The sequence below is a fragment of the Panicum virgatum genome, chromosome 5K (assembly GCF_016808335.1).
Source record: "Panicum virgatum strain AP13 chromosome 5K, P.virgatum_v5, whole genome shotgun sequence".
In the NCBI taxonomy this organism is placed as follows: Eukaryota; Viridiplantae; Streptophyta; class Magnoliopsida; order Poales; family Poaceae; genus Panicum; species Panicum virgatum.
Window position 1 is genome coordinate 10,195,498 of NC_053140.1, and position 19,293 is coordinate 10,214,790.

The 19,293-nt window shown below is 53.4% G+C and overlaps 1 protein-coding gene across 1 annotated transcript in view; it reads right to left on the reverse strand.

Moving 5' to 3' along the window:
• Positions 1-2,706: 2,706 nt before the first annotated feature.
• Positions 2,707-19,293, reverse strand: part of LOC120706212 (formin-G-like) — a 28,799-nt gene continuing 12,212 nt past the window's right edge. The window contains exon 2 of the mRNA XM_039990793.1: positions 2,707-3,101. Coding sequence (XP_039846727.1) covers positions 2,920-3,101 — 182 coding nt within the window. The 3' untranslated portion in view covers positions 2,707-2,919. The remainder of the gene's footprint in view (positions 3,102-19,293) is intronic.

The window sequence follows — 19,293 nt, forward strand, 5'->3', positions numbered from 1 at the left end:
TTTTTGAGAGGAACAAACACTAGGGTAATTTTGCATAAGAACAATAGGAATCGAAAACACGCTCCAATCTCAAATCATGATGATGGCACTTTATGGGAAGCCTTATGTGCATCTGTTAATTCATATAAACCCAGTACAAGCCATTATTTACTGCCTTCTCACATTGGGAGAAAAGAACTTGTTTTCTTGAACAATGCAACAATGTCAAAAAGATGCCACACCAGTTACGGTTAGACTAGCTTTTGTCTGGTGATGAGGATGGCAAGCCATGATCCATGGACCTGGAAGATTGGTGATGGCTCTGACCGGAGACTGGAGCTGGTGGCGGCTCGCTGTGCCATCGTCCACCCATGGACTCTGCTGCTGTAAATTTAGTATAATGTAACTATGTAAGGTGCTATACAAGTAGCAACATTCCCCAGAAAGAAACAATATGCAACTTTTGCATAAAAACCAGAAACACTTTCAAATCTGAAAACCATGATATTTAAACTGAATCACGGTACCACTTGCTTTAGTTAGAGCGAGTGGATGTACTCCAATTAATCTAGGTAGTCTTTCTGTGAGATAATTGTGGTGATTACTAGAGCTAATTCGGCCAGTAATCTGGTACCCAATACAAACCATGCGACTCTGCTGCCTCAGAATACACCACGGGAGAATATGAAAACTCCGATCCAAGTTTGGGACACAATGACTTAGAGATGCTACACCGGGGCCTAGCCTTTGTCTGGAAATATGGAAGTTGAATGAGGGCTCCCGCTTGAGGTTGAGGTTGGCGCCGGAGGCGACAGGCCATCTACTCGCCCGCCCATGGACTTTGGTACTGTAAGTTTAGTAGAACATAAGCTAATGTTCAGCATTTCCCGAGAAAAAAAAAGTGCTACATGCTCCTTTTTAAAAAAGATTGCTGCTTTCATCAGTGTCTGCATTACTCTAATTCCAGAATGGAGACAGTGTATAGAGAGCAACTGGATATTTTTTTTTTTGAAACGGAGGAGAGCAACTGGAATGTGTATATGCTTGATACTTCGGTATTAAACTATGAGTAATGGCAAGGAGCCAAGGACAATAATGATGCTGAAGCAATGCATGGCCAAAGAAAATAGACGATGCAAGAAAACGAAACGACAGTGTTGTTACCTCCTGGGAGGAAGCCGATGAGCATCACGGCAAGGACGACCATGGAGATCAGCACCGCGAGCAGCTTATGCCTGAGAAACGGGCACCAGATCCTCGGCTGCTTCATCTCCCCTCTGTGCTCTGTAGAGTAATATATCCTTCTTTCGTTTAGCCTTTGAAGAGAGCCAGCTCATGTACTACTATGAGGTACGTACACCAAGTAGGCTAGGAATTTCACCTTTGCTGCTGGAGCCGCTTATTTTGATCTTTTTTTCTTTTCTTTTGAAATGAACATGCAAGAGAGCTGCACATTATATTGATAAAGAAGCGCTCATCTTGATCTGAGCCGTTGTGTAGTGTAACTAAGCACAGGTTAGTGGTTTAGTTTTGGAAGTCTGACTAGCTGGCTTAGCTTCTGGGATCTTGTGAGCATCTTGGTTTACATTGACATTGCACGTGTGATACATTCATGACAGTATCCTACCGAATCGCGATGCACAAATTGTGTGTTGTTCTGCTGTAATATTTGCCTGTTTCACTGAGCAAACTTACATTGTCTAATCTCTGGCTACGATTTACTAGAGGATGCAGAGTCAACTTGGTTAAACCTGACAGGACAGGTTGACAAAATGGAGGCAGACGTGTTAAAGTACGGTTTATTCTGAAGATTAACGATTGACCACGATCCCATAATGATTCATGCTGTCGAACTGGTTTATTTTGCTGTGCAACTGGTTTATTTTGCTGTCATGGTGTATACTCAAGAGTCAAGACCCAGAAGAATCTAGTTCTTTTTTCTATGACACCTGTCGAGCATGGGTGGGTTGTGCTAGCATATGAGATGCAATATGTGGTTCTGAAAATTGAGAAAGGGTGCCAAGTACGAACTGTTGTTTGCTATTAATAGCATGGTGAATTGTCTCGATTTAAGAGAGTGCTGTGATTTTTTTTTCTTCTTCTTACAGTTTGTGGGCCCTCGGATAAGATTTTCTGACGTTCATGTGGGGCACTGAGTTTGATCAGATCCTCAGATTTGGACGAACTGCAGCGAAGCTTTCTTTTGGCCTTCGATCAGTTTAGCTTGTTTGAAATTTGTTTGTTCAGCAATGTTTGATCTGCTTCCAGGTTTTTGTGGTTAACCTGCTTTGTGTTTTCTTCTGTTGATCTCCTGTCCGCGATCTTCAATTGCGGTTCAAAGAAATGAACGTGTCTCATCGATTGTATCATCGACGACTTGCAATGTAAAATTGTTTAGGGTCAAAAAACACACTTCCGCTATTTATTTTTACAAGGCGTGAGGGCGATCAAAAAACACAAGTTTCCTTCCTGATCTTCTGTCATCTACTAGCTCTGTCCGTAGCCAATTGTGTGGGTTGGGACTTTGGGAAGGTTGCTAGCAAATTACTGGGCTGACGTGGGCTAAATTTATATGGGCCTCCAATATATAGGAGTGTGGTGCAACCTCGTTTTGGGCCCTTCCACATCGTATGATCAGAAGAACCAGCCCAACCAAATCGCAGGCCGCTCAATCGAACGTTTGTGGAACAGGAAGAGAAGAAAATCGGAACATTGTCAGGGCCCAAGACGACGGCACACTGGAATTTTTTTTAAAAAAAAAAGACGACGGCACACTGACAGGCAAGCTGATGCTAAACACGGAACGTTTTCTTGGAGGTATGGCTTACAGCACTACAGAAGCAGCATCGATCATATTGTACGAGTACATGCTTATCACAAGGTACGGTGGTGGTAATTAAGAGGGTCATCAGTTCATCAGACCGCTAATCACCGGCGTCCCTACCCGCTCCGGCCGACCTTCCGGTGCGGCGCGGGCGGCGGAGGTGGCGGAGCGCCGCCGCCGGCGCCGGGGTGCCCGCACTCGGGTTCCGGGTCGGGGCACATGTGGCGCACGGTGCCCGGCCGCGGCGCCGGCGGCGTCCAGCCCTCGCGCCCTCCGTCCGGAATTGCAGCCGCGTCATCTGCATCCCGCATGTCAGCGTGTTCAACAATCCCATCAACCACCACCGATCAACAAACCATAGCTCGATATGTTAGAATCAACTTTGGATCCCATAGTGGTAGATCGAGTGGGTGACGAACTTGACCAAGACAAATACCTTGCTGTTTCCATGGTGCGGCCGCGTTCGTCGATGGAGGCTGCGCACAGACAGCGACGGGCGATGTAGAAGTTGCAGTGCCGGTGTTGGTGGGGTTGACGCAGGGACGTCCGGCGACCCTCGGTGGCGTCCAGCGTCGGGGACGCCCTCGCGGTGGCGAGGACGGTGGCGTCAGTGGGCTTCCCGTCGCAACAGCACCTCCCTCTGGATCGGATTAGGGTTAGGACGGTAGGAATAGTGACTGCGGGTGAACCTCGTGACCTGTGCCGTAGTCCCCACCTCCTCTATATATGGCACTGTGCGACGGGGGCCCACCAGCCATCTATTGGGCTGGGCGTTCCCGATCAGGACGCGAGTCAAGGGCCAGTTCGCCGTTGGGCCAACTGGTGGAGATCAATACTAACATTCTCCCCCTTGATCTCACCTTACACTTTTAAACTTCTCAACTTGAACTTAACTCTTTACTTTTCTTTACTTGCTTTGCTTTCAGTCCTCATCTCATTGCAGATCGGTACATAGGGCGTGCTTCGTCATGACAGTTATCACTTACCATCAGATTAACAGCCACAATGCACCTTTCTGTATTGAAACAAGACCTTAACCTTTCTTTGGGCCCTTTAGTAATCCAGAAATCATAGGCCTCCCGTAAAACCCATGTCGACTTGGGCGGTAGGCCTTTTGGTAAGCGGATCCGCAAACATTTGTTTGATACTTTGGTGCTCCATGATTTCATATGATTCTGGATTTTCTCCTTTGCAACATATAAGCCATTGTCAATGTGTTTGGCAGCACACTTAACATGTTGCCATAGGAGTGAAAACATTCGAATGGTATATTGCTGTTGTCTACCATTATCAATTCCGGGTAATGGTTTTCTTAACCATTTTGCCTGTCATGTAGCCGCATATAATGCCAAACTTTGGGTACACAACCCATGAATCACAACTATTTTGCTTTGAAGCTTTTCCACAATAAAACTCCAAGCGCGAGTGTTAGCTACTACTGTGGGCTTCACTAAACATCTCGCCAAAACTTAATTTCTTTTACTCACATCCTTTTGAGAGTACATCTTCATTTCTTACTTAGCATGAGGCTGACAATATTTTGCAAAATTGCAAAACATTCTATAACTCCATTCCAGTGGTCTATTGCTGGACTGGATTTCTGCCAAAATGTCCCGGATACTTGCACTATGTCAGGGTAAATTCTTTTGAGCACTAATTTTCCTTCTAACAGCTGAAGCACATGGAACCTTTTTCTTTTGATCGATCATATAACGGTTCCTGGAATTCTGAAAATTCCAAAACTATTACCCTTGACAATAGGACAGGCGTAGGCTTACTCGCATGCATACTATATATCTTTAGAACTCTTTTCTTAATATACTTTCTGCGATAGTCCTGATACCCCTTTTTCTTTTATTCCGGTGAATTTCCTTTCCTAGAGCGAATGACTCTTTACCGAGATTATTCTTATCAAAACTAGAGGTCAAAATAACCTTCTTTGAATCTTTTCAGGAAAAGGATTTCCCATCTTTTGAATTTTGCATATTTGCAAATTGTCATTTTGCATTGACCTTTACTTAAAACCCAACTATTCTTTGTTCTTATAAAACTTTAGATACTACTATTCTATGATCTAATATCATCAAGTGGTATCGCAATATTCTTTTCTTTTCATAACAAAACCATTTGGTTATGTCATGTATATACTTTCTTGTGCAAATCTCCGTCAGGAGATATTGCTCTAACATCCATATGATGCAATTTAAAAGCAGTATGCCATTAATTGCATTATGATTCTAAAAGAATCCTTTTATGAGACTGAATAAAATGTCTCATTATAACTTATTCTTTTCTTTGCACAAAACTTTTTGCCATAAGTCGTGCTTAGAAACTTTTCATGTTCCCTCCGGAGTCACGTTTCAATCTTGTAGACCCATTATAGCCTACTGTCTTGGCTCCATTAGAAACTTATTCCATGTTCCAAAATAAATTTGGAACTTTTAGGTCTCATTATATCTTCCATTGCTTCTCGCCACGTCGATGAATGAGACAACTCAATTTATGACATTCATACAACGTGAAAACATATGTTGAGACAATTTCAGTGCTTGAATCATAGGAGTGAACATACAGTCACACTTCTCTTCAAGCCTTAGTTCTTGACATACTTTACTCCCCCAGATTATCCCATCTATTACAAAGATGGAATATCTTCAAACTTTTGTTTGGGTTTGTTCTTTACAAGCCTCGGTTCAGTTTTTACAAGCCTCGTAAGGTGCTTCAAGCACCACCTTTTCTTTTTCGGTTGATTTGAGGCTTAACTATATTTTCTCCCTATTTGGAGCTGAAATCTCCAGAAATTTCACTTACTTTATTGTTGGGGTATTAATATTATGACCGTTGTACTCCCTTTTCGGTCGGTCATATTCACTTTAATAGATCATCTTTGCTTTTAAAAATGCATCGCATTTAACTTTGCGGGGAAATTCTCTCTAAATTTTAATCTTTCTTGTCTTTCTAATCTTTCTCCCCCTCGAAATATGGCACAAACTTTGCTGCCATAATTTCGAAACTATTTTTAACACTTGTAAACGAGGAGCATTTCATTACTAGAACTTTATTCATATGACCAAATCATACAAAATAATGGGAGTACTATTTCCTCGTTTCTTTTCAAGAGCTCCTCAGAGTTCTTGATTTGTTGCACTTTCAAGAACTCATCAAGTTCTTCATTTTGCTATACTTTTGTAAGTCATTCTTGCAATATTGGTTAGCATACAACTTTCTTTTGTCCTTCGATTCTTTTCAAGTCACTATCCAACATGCCACTATAGTAGTGCATGGGAATTGCTAGAATAACTTTAAAAGCTCCCCTAGATTTCTTCACATTTATGTGATACTCATGTCGCACGTGAGTCATCACAAAAACTTTCCCTGTCATGCAGGATATGAATGGCACAAGTGCCAAAACTTTTCCGACTTGCGGTAATAAACTCTAAATGCATTGGTAACACATGTTTAATTCAACGTTGGTCAAATTAAACATGCGTCAAACTCATTTCAACCATTATCTTTACTGTTGTTGAAGGACGAAGAAACTTTGGTCACAATGACTAAAACATGCATATATACTTTAATTTCTGATTAAATCTTCTCGTTGGTTCCAATTTAATTAGAAAATTTAGCGAATTACAATATTCGCAAAACTTTAGTGAGAGAAATAAAAAACTTTTCGAAAACAGTTGCATCTCTTTTCCATATCAACTAAAAGTCATAATGGAACAAGCACCTTTTTTTTAACCTCAAGCCGAGTAACCTCAAAGCTTTATCTGTAGCGTTGATCGGAATCAACTTTTGTCTGTTAATTTCTCTCTACTTGGGAAGAATTGTATGTCTTAATTTAACGTTGGTCAAAATTAAAAACATACAACTTTTCTTTACTTTCAATTCTATATCACCGTTGGGCAGAAATAGAACACATGACTAGAATAAAAATTATAATATTAACATTATCAACTTTTGTCAGAAAATGACAACACCATAATAAACTTTAAATTTCTTTTCTTTTAAGAGCAAACTAATGCTCAACTTGGCACTTACAATGGCAAAATGGTGCCAAAACATCATTTTTTTGACATACAACAGCGGAATCTTTTCTTAATCTTAAACTTGAAAGGCTCCTTTTTTTACAGAGAAAAACTCATTTGAGTCTATCTTTCTTTATTGCAGCGGAAAACTTTTCTTCCTTTCAGAAGCAATTCTTTAATTGATCATATTGATGCATAATTTATCAGAAATTAATACTGAACTTTAAACTCATAATAAAATCATAATATTGTTATCATCAACGTTGGTCAGAAGATAACAATATCATAATTTAACTCTGAATCAATATATTTCTACTCCTCTATTTAAAGTTTCCCGTTGGTTCCAATTTAAATAGAGGATGAAACTTTAAATTTGCTGGAGAAACTTGAAACAAGCGCTTATTCTGATTCATTTTTGTACCCATCTACTATTCCGAAGCATTTTTTGTACCCATCTACTCCTAAACAATTTATCCCGTTGGTTCAAAATTGAATAAAGACGATCAAAACTGTACAAAAGTCTTCAAATAAATGCTTCTGAAAACGAATAAAACAATTTGCAAACTTTACTATTAAAGCGGTCCATCTTCCAATTCGGCCCGTGACCTGCTCAGCCCGCTCGGCTCCCCACTTTCCCTTGCGTACGCGGCCCATAGGCCCAGTCGCCGCAGCAAGGCCCAGCAGCCGGCACCGCCCCCCTGGGCCGGCAGCCCAGCTCGCTGCTCGCGGCTCCTCCCGGCCGTCGGATCGAATCCGACGGTCGCCCGCTGTTCTCGCGGGATGAAAACCCGCCAGCGGCCGGTTCTTTATCCGAAACCCTAGCTTATTTTCCTCCCCGTCATTCTCGGGCCCAACCGGTGGCCCCGCCGTTGGCGAACTTCCCTGGCCGGCGCTGCTCGGTCCACCACCGCGCCATGGCAGGGCGACATCGAGCCGTGTCGCTCCTCTTCTTTCCCTTTCCTCCCCTTGCTTTCTCCCGGCGGAGGCGGCGGCCCGTGGCTGCCCGTGGAAGAGGTGGCGGCGCTATCACGGCTCCCTCACCGGCGCGCGCGCTCGCCGGACGGGGAGCATGCCGCCGTCGAGCGGGCCGGTGACGGCGCCCTGGACCCGAAGCCCTCGCGCACGTCCAATCAAGACGGCGGCAGCTCGGGTGCGCCTGTCCGCACGACAGTGGTCGTGCGCCAGTGAGCCCGACGCCTCTGGTGGTCTTCCGCCCGGCCGTGACCGGCGGTGGTGACGGCAGCAGGTGAGTCCCGCCGCCCTTTTTCTCTAGGGTTTCGGTTTTCTTTCTTTGTCTCTTCTCGATCCAAGTTCGAGACTCTGTTTTCTTTGGATTCGTGGTCGAATCCAACCCATCTTGATCTACTCACTAGAGTAGGCTCTTGATACCATTGTTAGAATCAACTTTGGATCGCGTTGTGGTAGATCGAGAGGGTGACGAACTTGACCAAGACAAATACCTTGCTGTTTCCATGGTGCGGCCGCGTTCGTCGATGGAGGATGCGCACAGGCAGGGACGGGCGATGTAGAAGTTGCAGTGCCGGTGTTGGTGGGGTTGACGCAGGGACGTCCGGTGACCCTCGGTGGCGTCCAGCATCGGGGACGCCCTCGCGGTGGCGAGGACGGTGGCGTCAGTCGGCTTCCGGTCGCAACAGCACCTCCCTCTGGATCGGATTAGGGTTAGGATGGTAGGAATAGTGACTGCGGGTGAACCTCGTGACCTGTGCCGCAGTCCCCACCTCCTCTATATATGGCACTGCGCGACGGGGGCCCACCAGCCATCTATTGGGCTGGGCGTCCCCGATCAGGACGCGAGTCAAGGGCCAGTTCGCCGTTGGGCCAACTGGTGGAGATCAATACTGTCGGTGTCCCGACCCGGGGGCCCGGATCCCAACGAGTAAATGTTGCGTGTTTCCTCGTCCCAGATGATGATGCAAGAGGCAACACAATAACGCACGGTTTATCCTAGTTCCGGCCACGGGGCCGTACGTCCAGCAAAGGGGGTGTGCGAGGGCACTGTATTATCTTACACCCGGAGGGCTTGTAGTAGGGGGTACAAGCGAGGCGAGAGAGGGAGGGAAGCTCCCAAGTCTCTGCTAGAAGAAGAGTCGAGTGTGGCGATGGTCGCGAATATAGGTGATCGCAGTGGCTGAGGCCCAGAAGCGTCTGAGCGTCCTCAGAGCGGGGGGGGTCAGAGGAAAAGCCCACCCTCCCCTTTTATAGTCACAAGGAGGGACGGCGCACATGAGTGGGGGAGCGTGGAAGTCGTCGTTTTCCCCCGAATCGCGGGGGTACAGTGGTCGGATACTGTAGAAAGTACACTGTAGGGCATGGCGGCGGGCGTCGCAGTCGTCCTGGATATCGTCCTTGGTCCTGCGAAGATTGCGCCGGTCGTCCTGCCAGCCGCTGCAGGTGGCGTAGTCGTCACTGGTGTATGGTCTTCTATATACGGCGCGGTGGCGTTCGGTGGGCCCTGCGGACTAGGGTCCTGCATGCACCAGCGGTAGCGGGGCGCGCGGCGACCCCGGACCCCATGGTCGGAATGCGGGCGTGCACACTAGGAGGTCCGGGGGACACATGGAGGTCCCGGACTCCCCAAGGGGGGAGGTTCGGGACTCCGTCCGTGTGTGCTGAGCGCCCCTCTCTGAAGGATACGTGACGTCGCCAGACCCCTTCCCCAGCGGGAGGCGGGTCCGGTTGGTCGGTGTAGGCAGAATAGTAATGAGAGCAGTGCCGAGCCTGTCTTGTCTCGTGTCGCAGGTCCCACAGTGTTGCTACAACATCCGGGATGGCGGAGCGGTGACCGGAGTCAGCGGATGGGACCCCGGTCACATCCACTGTGGGAATGGCGGCCCGACGCCGCCTGTCCTGGGTGCCGTGGTGGAGTGGCTGGCCTTTAATGCCTTCGTACGACGGGCGGGTGAGCGGCAGGACCGTTTGTCCCTTATGCTGAGAGGTGGCCTCGAGCGAGGCGGAGATGGGTTACTCCCTCGAGGGTAGGTTTGCTACCCTCAAACGAGGCGGAGATGTTTTGCCCACTCGAGGGTAGGTGCGCTACCCTCGAGCGAGTCGGAGATGCGGGGCGCAGTCGAGGGGTCTCGACGGGGACCCTCGAGCGAGGCGGAGATCGTCCCGCGGGTTCGAGGGGGATGCGAATGGGCCGCACGCTGGGCTTCTTTGAGTCCTTTCCTTTCTTCCGGATGGGAAGCAGGCCGTGGGCCTTCGTTGGCTCAGTCACTTAACATGTGTTTGCGTTCTTCAGAGTGATCTTAGTACTACGATTAGGGTGTCCCTAATCGTGGTACCCGACAGTAGCCCCCGAGGCTTTGGTTGAGTCAGGGGATTCGGCCAAAGGGTGATTCGGCGACTTCCCCCTTTGACGTGATCGGTCAATGTCACGCACCAGCCAGACGCGCCTGAACGCCTGCCCGGTGGATGCGACAACTCGTCAGTCGAGGTAGTGCGCCTGCGGGGGGAGAGCTTCGAGGCGCGCGCCTCTTTGTTTGTTTGTTCCGGGGACAAGACGTGTCCGCGTGCTGAGGGGGGCCAGGGTGACGACGGCGCCTGCTGCTCGGCAGCTGGCACTTCCATCGCGCTGTCCTTGGTCGCCTTGCGGCGCGTCGTTTGAGGGCGGCCGGCTTGAGCCGATGCTGCGCCGCTTAGCGTCCAGGGGCTCAGCTTCGCTTTATTTTGTTCGGTCGCATCTCGGCGCGGTGACCGAGGGCATCCTTTGCTCGTGGAGTGCCGCGCCGTCACTGGTGATCCAAGCCTCCGCTCTTCGACAGGCTTGAAGCTTGGAGCCCGGCGCAGCTATAAATAGGGGTCGTGGGGTTCCCTTTCCTCTCCTACCTCCTAGCTCTTTCTTCCAGCATCGCCTAAATCTTGTAATGTTTTCCTTTGCCTTTTGTGACCGGCCCCCAGATGGGGTGGCTTGGCTTTTTAGGCTTTGGCGCTAAAAGAATGCTTGCGAGCGGTGGGGGAAGACCGGAGTGTGCATGCGCACCATCCCTCAGCTTAAGTGGGATCAGCAGAAGAGCATTGGGCCCGTGGGGTCCTGCTCCTGCGATGTCCCCTAGCCTGAAGGGGGATGGAGGTACCTGACCATGGCGCTGGCGCCAGGTCTGGCGGCTGTTCTTTGCATCGTCCCCCCCGGCAGCAAGGTTGCTCTCGGGGAGACGGTGCGGAGGGCGCTGTCCGCCGGCTCGACCGCCCGCGTGGTCTTCGGTGGAGGAGACGCTAGAAGAAGGCTTGCGAGGAGAGCATTCCGCTGGACCCGTGCGGCCTGGGGGCTGCTCCTCGCATCCCTAGCGGCCTGGCCGTTGCGTCAGCCAGGGGCTTGGTGCCTTTCTTCGTCACTCGTTCCTCCCCAAGACAGGGAAAATTACCACGTAGGTGGCAATGTGTTTGTATCTTTCGACGGCTTCGCGTCGGTAACCCTTTGTAATCTTTATTTGCATTTGAGCAATAAAGTCCCCTTTCTCCTCTATGGGGAGGATGACCGAGGGTATAGGGGTGTACAGAGTTACGACCCTCGAATATGTGTGAAGTCTCCTTTGCGGGGGCACGTCAGCGCACCCGCGGGTGTAGACCCCGAGGCCTTGGAGGAGAGTTTGTGCTCGTCCAAGGGCTATAAACGTTGTCCCACTGGGTTGCCTCACCGGGGTGGCCGCCCAGCACCTTTTTTCAGCCGGCAACGGCACTCTTTCAGCCGCCTCGGCATTCTTCGTGCTGGTACAGGGACCCGGCATTCAGCTTAACCATCAGGGGAGCGCACGTTAATAGCGGAGGGTTTGGTTATACACGTGGAGCTTCATAATTGACGGTCGTCGACTTATTCGAGGGTGCGGTTTGAACCGTGGTGTGCGAGGAGCCCGCGAGCCTAGGCCCGTGTGAAGGCGTTTCAGGGGAACCTTCGACTTTGATTACGACCCTCGTCGCCCTTCCGCAGGGAGGAGGGGTGAAGCGCACCATGCTACCCATGCCCGGGCTGCGAGCTATGGCTGCTTCAGTGAGCTGTTAGCGGGCTGTTCAAGCGGACGTCCGTGCCCCGTTCGATAGGGGTCGGCTCGTGGTCCATGGACACGTCACATAAAGCGCTTGCGAGTGGTTCACTAGGCAGGGCTCGGACCCGTTCGTTGGGGTCCGAGGGCTCGATGCTCTCCCTCGATGGGATCCCCCTTATAGGCACCCTCGACTGGCCTTGAACACTGCGTGGGATGTCTCGAACTCCGCGTTTGACGGTGGCTTGTACGGCACATCCCTGCAGTCCCTGACTCTGGCGATCTGGGGCGCCTGTCGAACCCCCGAGGGCCAGGCTTCGAACCCCTGATCAGTAAGGCCTCAGAATGCAGTTTCTTCGAGAGTAAAGGGACCCCCGAAGGAATATTCCGTCTTGATTCAAAAAATGACGCAGTGTCGCAAGTCACGCGCGCGGGTCTTCCGCTGGCGGTGGGCGACGTGGTCAGATTCGTGCGGTGCGGTGCAGGGCGCGCCTTTTCAGGCGACAGCCTCGGGCAGACGGAGCGGCGTGGGCGGCTGCTGACGGATCGGATAGCGCAACAGTCGCGCCGTGCCCGCCGGTTACCGTGCCGCAGTTATTGCTGCGTGCGCGTGGGAGACTCCGTGGTCGTGGGGCCCAACCGTCAACGACAGCGAAATTTACCGCATTCAATGCGGCAGATTCGGGATGAGGTGGCGGACCCGCCCATCGTGGTGAATAAAAACGAAGATAAGGGGGATGTTTGGGCTCACCTGGCTGTTTGCCTTCATCTCACTTTGCCTTCTCCACCTCCCCTGCATCCTGAGCCCGCAGCCAAGAGCGAAAGGAGGAAGAGGAAGGAGAGAGAGAGAGAGAGAGAGAGAGAGAGAGAGAGAGAGAGAGAGAGAGAAAGAGCACCTTAGCCATCCCAGAACCTTCGCTCCCACATTCCCCCTCGAATCGAAGAGATGTCGGACATCCAGGAGCCTTTGCCGTGGGGGAAATCCTCCGCCACCGTGGCGGTTCTGGAGCAGTTGGTCGCCGACCGGCTACTGCCACGGATTTCCGACTCGGGGGCGCCGGCGTGGATTGCCCCGCGGCCAGAGGAGACCGAGCCGAAGCCCCCGCAAGGCTACGTCGTGAGCTTCGTGCGCCTTCACGAGCGAGGCTTCGGCGTCCCTGTCTGCAGGTTTATGCGGGCATTGTGCGACTATTACGGAGCGGAGCTGCACAACTTCAGCCCCAATGCCATCTCGCAGGCGGCGGTCTTCGTCGCCGTCTGCGAGGGGTACCTTGGGATAGAGGTGCACTGGGATCTCTGGATCCACCTGTTCCGCGGCGAACTCTTCATCGAGAGCGGGCGGGGCCAACCGAGGCGGTTCGCGCGCGCCGGCGGCCTGACGTTCCACGTGCGTCACTCCCGGAGGAACCTCTACATCCACAGCAAGATGACAACAAACAACGCCTGGTGGAGCCGAGGGTGGTTCTACCTTCGGAACTACCATGGCGCGCTCCCGGTGTTCACCAACAGAGTTCTTCGGGAGCGACCGCCGAAGTGGTACTGGGGGTGTCGCCCCCGGCACAACAAGACAAGCTCGAAGTCCTCACCGACGCGCTGGCGCATCTGGCGAGGAAGGGGTTGACGGCAGCGGCCGTCATCGCAAATTTCCACCGGCAGAGGGTGATCCCTCTCGTGGAAAGGGCCCTGTCGATCTTCCAGCTCAACCCCGGGAGTCAGGTGGAGGGCTCGAGGACATCGTTCAAGCTGCTCTCCCACACCACCGCCGCCCGGAGGGCAAAGTATGTGGTGACGGAGTTCCCCCAAAATCCCGACGATCTTTGGAGGATCAAGATGCGCCCCGAGCCGGGGTACATCTCTCTGGTAAGTTTTTATTCTGAATCCGCTGTGTGTTGTGTAGCCCCCTTTTTCTGACTCCATCTCGGGCGTACTTTGCAGGGGTCGAGGTGCGGCGCCTCGAAGCCCCCGGTCCCAGAGCTACGCCAGATCAACCGCCTCCACGCGGAGAAGATGAAAAGGCGGAAGGACGCGGCGGAGAAGAGGAAAAGGAAGGCGAGTCACGACAAGGCGTGCAAGCTTGCTCGCGCGGAGGGGAAGCCATGTCCCGCCACGCCCGAGTCCTCGGAGGAGGACGAGGAGGAGGCCTCGGATGCCGAGGACTACGCTCTGAGGGACGACGGGGCAGCTGCGGGCACGAGCCCCCCGCCCACCTATGAGTGGGATGCCGATGAGGGGGCGCCGGCAGCGGCAGAAGAGACAAGGGTCGTGGTGGAGCCATCAGCGGGTCTGTCCCTCGAGGGTGCGGAGCGGGAGTCATCCCCTCCGACGGCGGGTGTGGAGAAGCCCGCACCCCAGGTGCTTGTCCGTGGCGACGAGTCTGCGGCGGGCACGGAGTCGTCCGTGCTGGCAGCCTCGAGTCACCAGGCCGACATGAGGGGGGCGCCCTCGGGGCAATCTTCGAGGGGCGGCACGGTGCCGCAGGCCTGAAGAAGCGCCACGAGGAAGCGGAGCATGAGTGCTCGATCCGGGTAAGTAAACTTGGGTTTTGTTTTTGTTGCGTGTTTGGTCGATTTCTCGATCCTGTTGTCCTCAACTTGTGTTTCTCGATTTTCAGCCCCGGGGCCGTCGCCAAGGATGCGGTGCAGCTTGCCTCGGCTAAGGCCCTCAAGACCGGGGCACGCAGCACGTCGCACACGGCGCCGCAGCCCCTGCCTGCTGTGGACCTCGTGGCGGAGGCGGCGAAGCTGCGGGCGGCCGTGGCTCGGGGGGGCCAGGTGGCCCAGCAAGCCCGAGCACAGGAGGAGGAGGGCGATGTCAGCCGAGGCGGCACTGAAGCAGCCGCTCAGGCTGACGACGCCGAGGAGACCGGCCGGGGCGGTGTGGATGGCGCCGCCCGGCCGGACATAGAAGTCGAGGCCGGTCGGGGCAACGCGGCCAGCGCCGCCCGACCTGATACAGGGGGAGAGACTGGCGGGGGCACACAGGAGCGCCCTACCGACCAAGCAGAGGAGGAGACCCTCGTCCTCGAGCCCCCGAGGGCCGAGGGCGAGGGCGTCGCAGAGGAGGAGACAGTGTTGAGGGCGCCGGGGGCAGAAGGGGCCCCCGTCTCGGAGCCCACCGAGGCCCGGGACGAGGGTATTGTCGCGGTAGTGCCCGCACCAACGGTGCAAGGGAGCGTGGCGGCGGTGGTGGAGCTGCCGGACAACAGCGAGGAGTACGGGGACTCGATGGACATCGACCCCGCTGCTGCGGAAAGCGCCGCCGCGCACATTGCCGAGTTCGCATCGGCCAGCGCGGACATGCTCGAGGCGGGGGCGTCCGAGGGGCGCCATCACGGGGCAATCGTCCCGTCCGAGCTCCCCTCGGAGTTCCTCCGCAAAGAGCAAGAGGAGGAGGAAGCCTGGAACACGCAGCTTGGCGTCAGCCGCGAGATCCTACAAGCTCTCGACCGCGCGTTCCAGCTCCATCAGGGGGCGGATTACCAGGTCAGCTAGGTAAATGCTTTACCCTGAAAATTGCTCGGGTTCGGTATGGTTTTAACGTGTCTTCACCCACGCCCTCCCATTTGCATCGGCTGAGGGAAATCTCACGCGAAAAGAGCACCGAGATGACCCGGATGTACTCCCAGATGAGCCAGCTCGGGCAGCAAAACGCCGAGCTGGTGCTCAAGAACATCGAAGCCAACACGAAAATGGCAGATCTGGGAGCGTGTCAGCATGCGTTGGAGGAGGATCTGGCGCGGGTTAACGGTGAGCGGGACGTCCAGAAGGCGGCAGTGGAGCAGAAGGCCCGGGAGGCCGAGGCGCAAGCTGCCGAGCTGCAACGCCTACGGACGGTGCTCGAGGAGAAGACTCGGGAAGCCGAGGCGCAGAGCGCTGAGCTACAGCGCCTCGGGGCATCGCTCGAGCAGCAAAAGACCGAGCTCCTCCACAACGAGGTGGCCGTAGCTGCGCTCACCGTGACCCTTCGGGAAATGGGCGAGGCCCTCGAGGGGAAGGAGGTGGCCCTCCAGAACGTGGGGGCCGCCCTTAGGGAGAAGGAAGCCTCCTTGTCCTCGCTCGAAGAGGCCGCCCGAGCCTAGAGGGAGGAGGCACAGAGGAACACCACGGGTGAGTACCTTCGAGTTTTCGTCGATTTGTTTGTTTTCGTAGCTGACGTTGATTTCCTTTGCTCAGAGCTGAGGCAGTAAATGGCGGACGAGTCCGCGGCGAAGGAAGCGGTCCACACCGAGCTCACGGCGGCGCAGATGGAGTTTGCTGAGCTGGAGCAAACCACCGTGAGCATGTGTCAAGAGCTTGAGGGGGAGGGTACCATCTCGGGCAGTTCGGTGATCAGCCGCCTGCGCGTGCTAGGCGGCCGGATTGCCGAACACGCCAAGAGCACCTTTCGTCTCGGTGTCCTGCAGGCCCTCGCCGTGGCCTCGACACACTACCTCATGGATCTCCAGAGGGTGTCGTCGGGGTACGTAGTTCCTGATGATGCTGATGCGGACGCCGCGTCGGCCATCATGGACGAAGCCGACGCTGCCACGGAGGAGTTCGCCACCGTCCTCGCCAAGAAGCTCGAAGCAGACATCCCTCCCATCGCCGAATTCGACGCCACTGAGGGCCCGTAAGGGGGGGATGGTAGCCTGTAGGAAAACTGGGCCTCGAAGCCCATGTAATAGATTAGTGATTATTGTAGTAGCACTTTGTAACCGTACCTTATGAATATAAGAGGTTTATTTTCGTTAAATCGACTGTGTGGCCCATCGAGGCCTTGTTCGTTCGAGCCTATGTTTCTTTACTTTATTTCCGTGTTCTTGTATGCGACTTAGATGAACGTCTGCGAGGAATTTTGCGTTCATAAGCAACGTAGGCGTGGGGTGGTGAGGGGCGAGACGGAAATATTTCGAAAAAACATTGGCGATTTTTGGGGACGTTCGGGGGTTCCCCCCGAAGTAGCCCCCGAGGGAGGCCTGGCTTTGCCGAGGGTAAAGCCAGGCGTACCTCAGTGTTCGTGCGCATCCGAGCCTTCGAGGGCCCGGAGGGTTCCCAAATAATAAACAAGCAAAGCGTACTTCTTTATTATTTCGGGAAATGGAAAAAGCGAGTACAAACGATGTACAAATAGCTTGAAATTTTAAGGATAGAAGCGACGTAGCTGTTGTATGTTCCAAGCGTTCGTGAGGACTTCGCCTTTTTCATTTGCCAGCTTGTACGTGCCGGGTTTGATCACCCCGGCGATTATGTACGGTCCTTCCCATGGAGGTGAGAGCTTGTGGCGGCCCCTGTTGTCCTGTCGAAGCCTCAGCACTAAGTCCCCTTTTTCGAGGTCTCGGCGCCGGACTCTCTGCGCCTGATACCTTTGTAGAGATTGCTGATAGCGCACAGAGTGTAGGAGTGCCACATCTCGAGCCTCGTCCACTTGGTCCAACGAGTCTTCGCGAGCTCGCTGGCTTTGTTGCTCTTTGTATGCCTTGAGCCTTGGCGACCCGTACTCCAAGTCAGTGGGGAGAATGGCCTCGGCGCCATAGACGAGAAAGAACGGGGTAAAGCCTGTGGCTCTGCTTGGGGTCGTCTTAAGGCTCCAAATGACCGAGGGTAGCTCCGTGAGCCATCTTCGGCCGAATTTGTTCAGCTTGTTGAAGATTCTCGGCTTCAGTCCTTGGAGGATCATGCCATTGGCACGCTCCACTTACCCGTTCGTCTGTGGGTGTGCCACAGCCGACCAGTCCACACGTATGTGGAAGCTGTCGCAGAATGCCAAATACTTCTTGCCTGTGAACTGGGTGCCGTTGTCGGTGATGATCGAGTTCGGGACCCCGAACCTGAAGACGATGTCGGTGAAGAATAGAACTGCTTGCTCGGACTTGATCTTGCCGATGGGTCGAGCCTCGATCCACTTGGAGAATTTGTCGACTGCCACCAGCAAGTGGGTGAAGCCCCCGGGCGCCTTCTGCAGCGGACCGACGAGGTCCAGTCCCCACATGGCAAACAGCCACGTGATGGGGATGGTCTGCAGAGCATGGGCCGGGAGGTGTATCTTTCGAGCGTAGTGCTGGCAACCCTCGCAGGGCCGCACGATGTCAGTGGCGTCGGCGACCATGGTGGGCCAGTAAAAACCTTGCCAAAACACGTTACCCACGAGGGTGCGCGGCGCAGCGTGGTGGCCACATATACCAGCATGGATGTCGTGGATCAGCTCCTTGCCCTCGGGGATGGGGATGCATCGTTGCAGGACACCCGAGGGACTGCGCTTGTGTAGCTCGTTGTCGATTACGACGAAGGACTTGGCCCGCCTGGCGAGGCGCTGCGCCTGGGAGCGGTTCGAGGGTAGAATCCCTCGAATCATCCAGTCGAGGTACTGGACGCGCTAATCTCGCGAAGTGGGGGCCTCGTCAACTTCCATTGCCTCAGCCTCGTCCGCGGAGGTGGTCCCGAAGTCAATGTCCATGGGCTCGTCCTCGTCCGCCAGGGGGTTCCCGCCGGAGGGCCCAGCGGACGAGGGGCCTGGCTCGTTCGGATCCTTGAATTCGACGGAGGGCTTGGTGATGTCGCGAGCGAAGATGTTCGGGGGGACGGTGGTTCGCCCCGACGCGATCATGGCTAATTCGTCGGCGTCCTCGTTGTACTTGCGCGGGACATGATTGAGCTCTAGGCCGTCGAACTTGTCTTCGAGGCGGCGCACTGCATTGCAGTACGCCTCCATCTTCGGGTCGTGACAGCTAGACTCCTTCATTACTTGGTCAACGACGAGTTTAGAGTCTCCACGCACTTCGAGGTGTTTGACGCCGAGCTCGATGGCGACGCGGAGGCCACTGAGGAGGGCCTCGTACTCCGCCATGTTGTTAGACGCAGGGAAATGCAAACGTACCACGTACCGCATGTGTTCTCCGAGGGGTGAGATGAAGAGGAGGCCAGAGCCGGCGCCGGTTTTCATCACCGACCCGTCGAAGTACATATTCCAGCATTCGCCCTGGATTTGCGGTGGGGGCAGTTGAATGTCCGTCCATTCAGCCACGAAGTCGGCCAGGATTTGGGACTTGATTGCTTTGCGAGGGGCGTAGGTAAGAGTTTCTCCCATCAGCTCCACAGACCATTTGGCAATTCTTCCCTCGGCTTCTCGGTTGCGGGCTATCTCTCCCAAAGGGAAAGACGAGACCACGGAGATGGGATGGGCCTCAAAGTAGTGGCACAGCTTGCGCCGAGCCAGAACCATTACGTAGAGCAGCTTCTGAATCTGCGGATAGCGTGTCTTAGTTTCAGACAACACTTCGCTGATGTAGTATACCGGCCGTTGGACGGGCAGAGCATGGCCCTCCTCTTGTCTTTCGACCACGATCACTACGCTGACCACTTGGGTCATCGCAGCCACGTACAGATAGAGGGGCTCGCCGTCCATGGGTGGCGTGAGAATGGGAGCATGAGTGAGAGATGCCTTCAGCCTTTCGAGGGATTCTTGAGCTTCGGGGGTCCACGTGAAG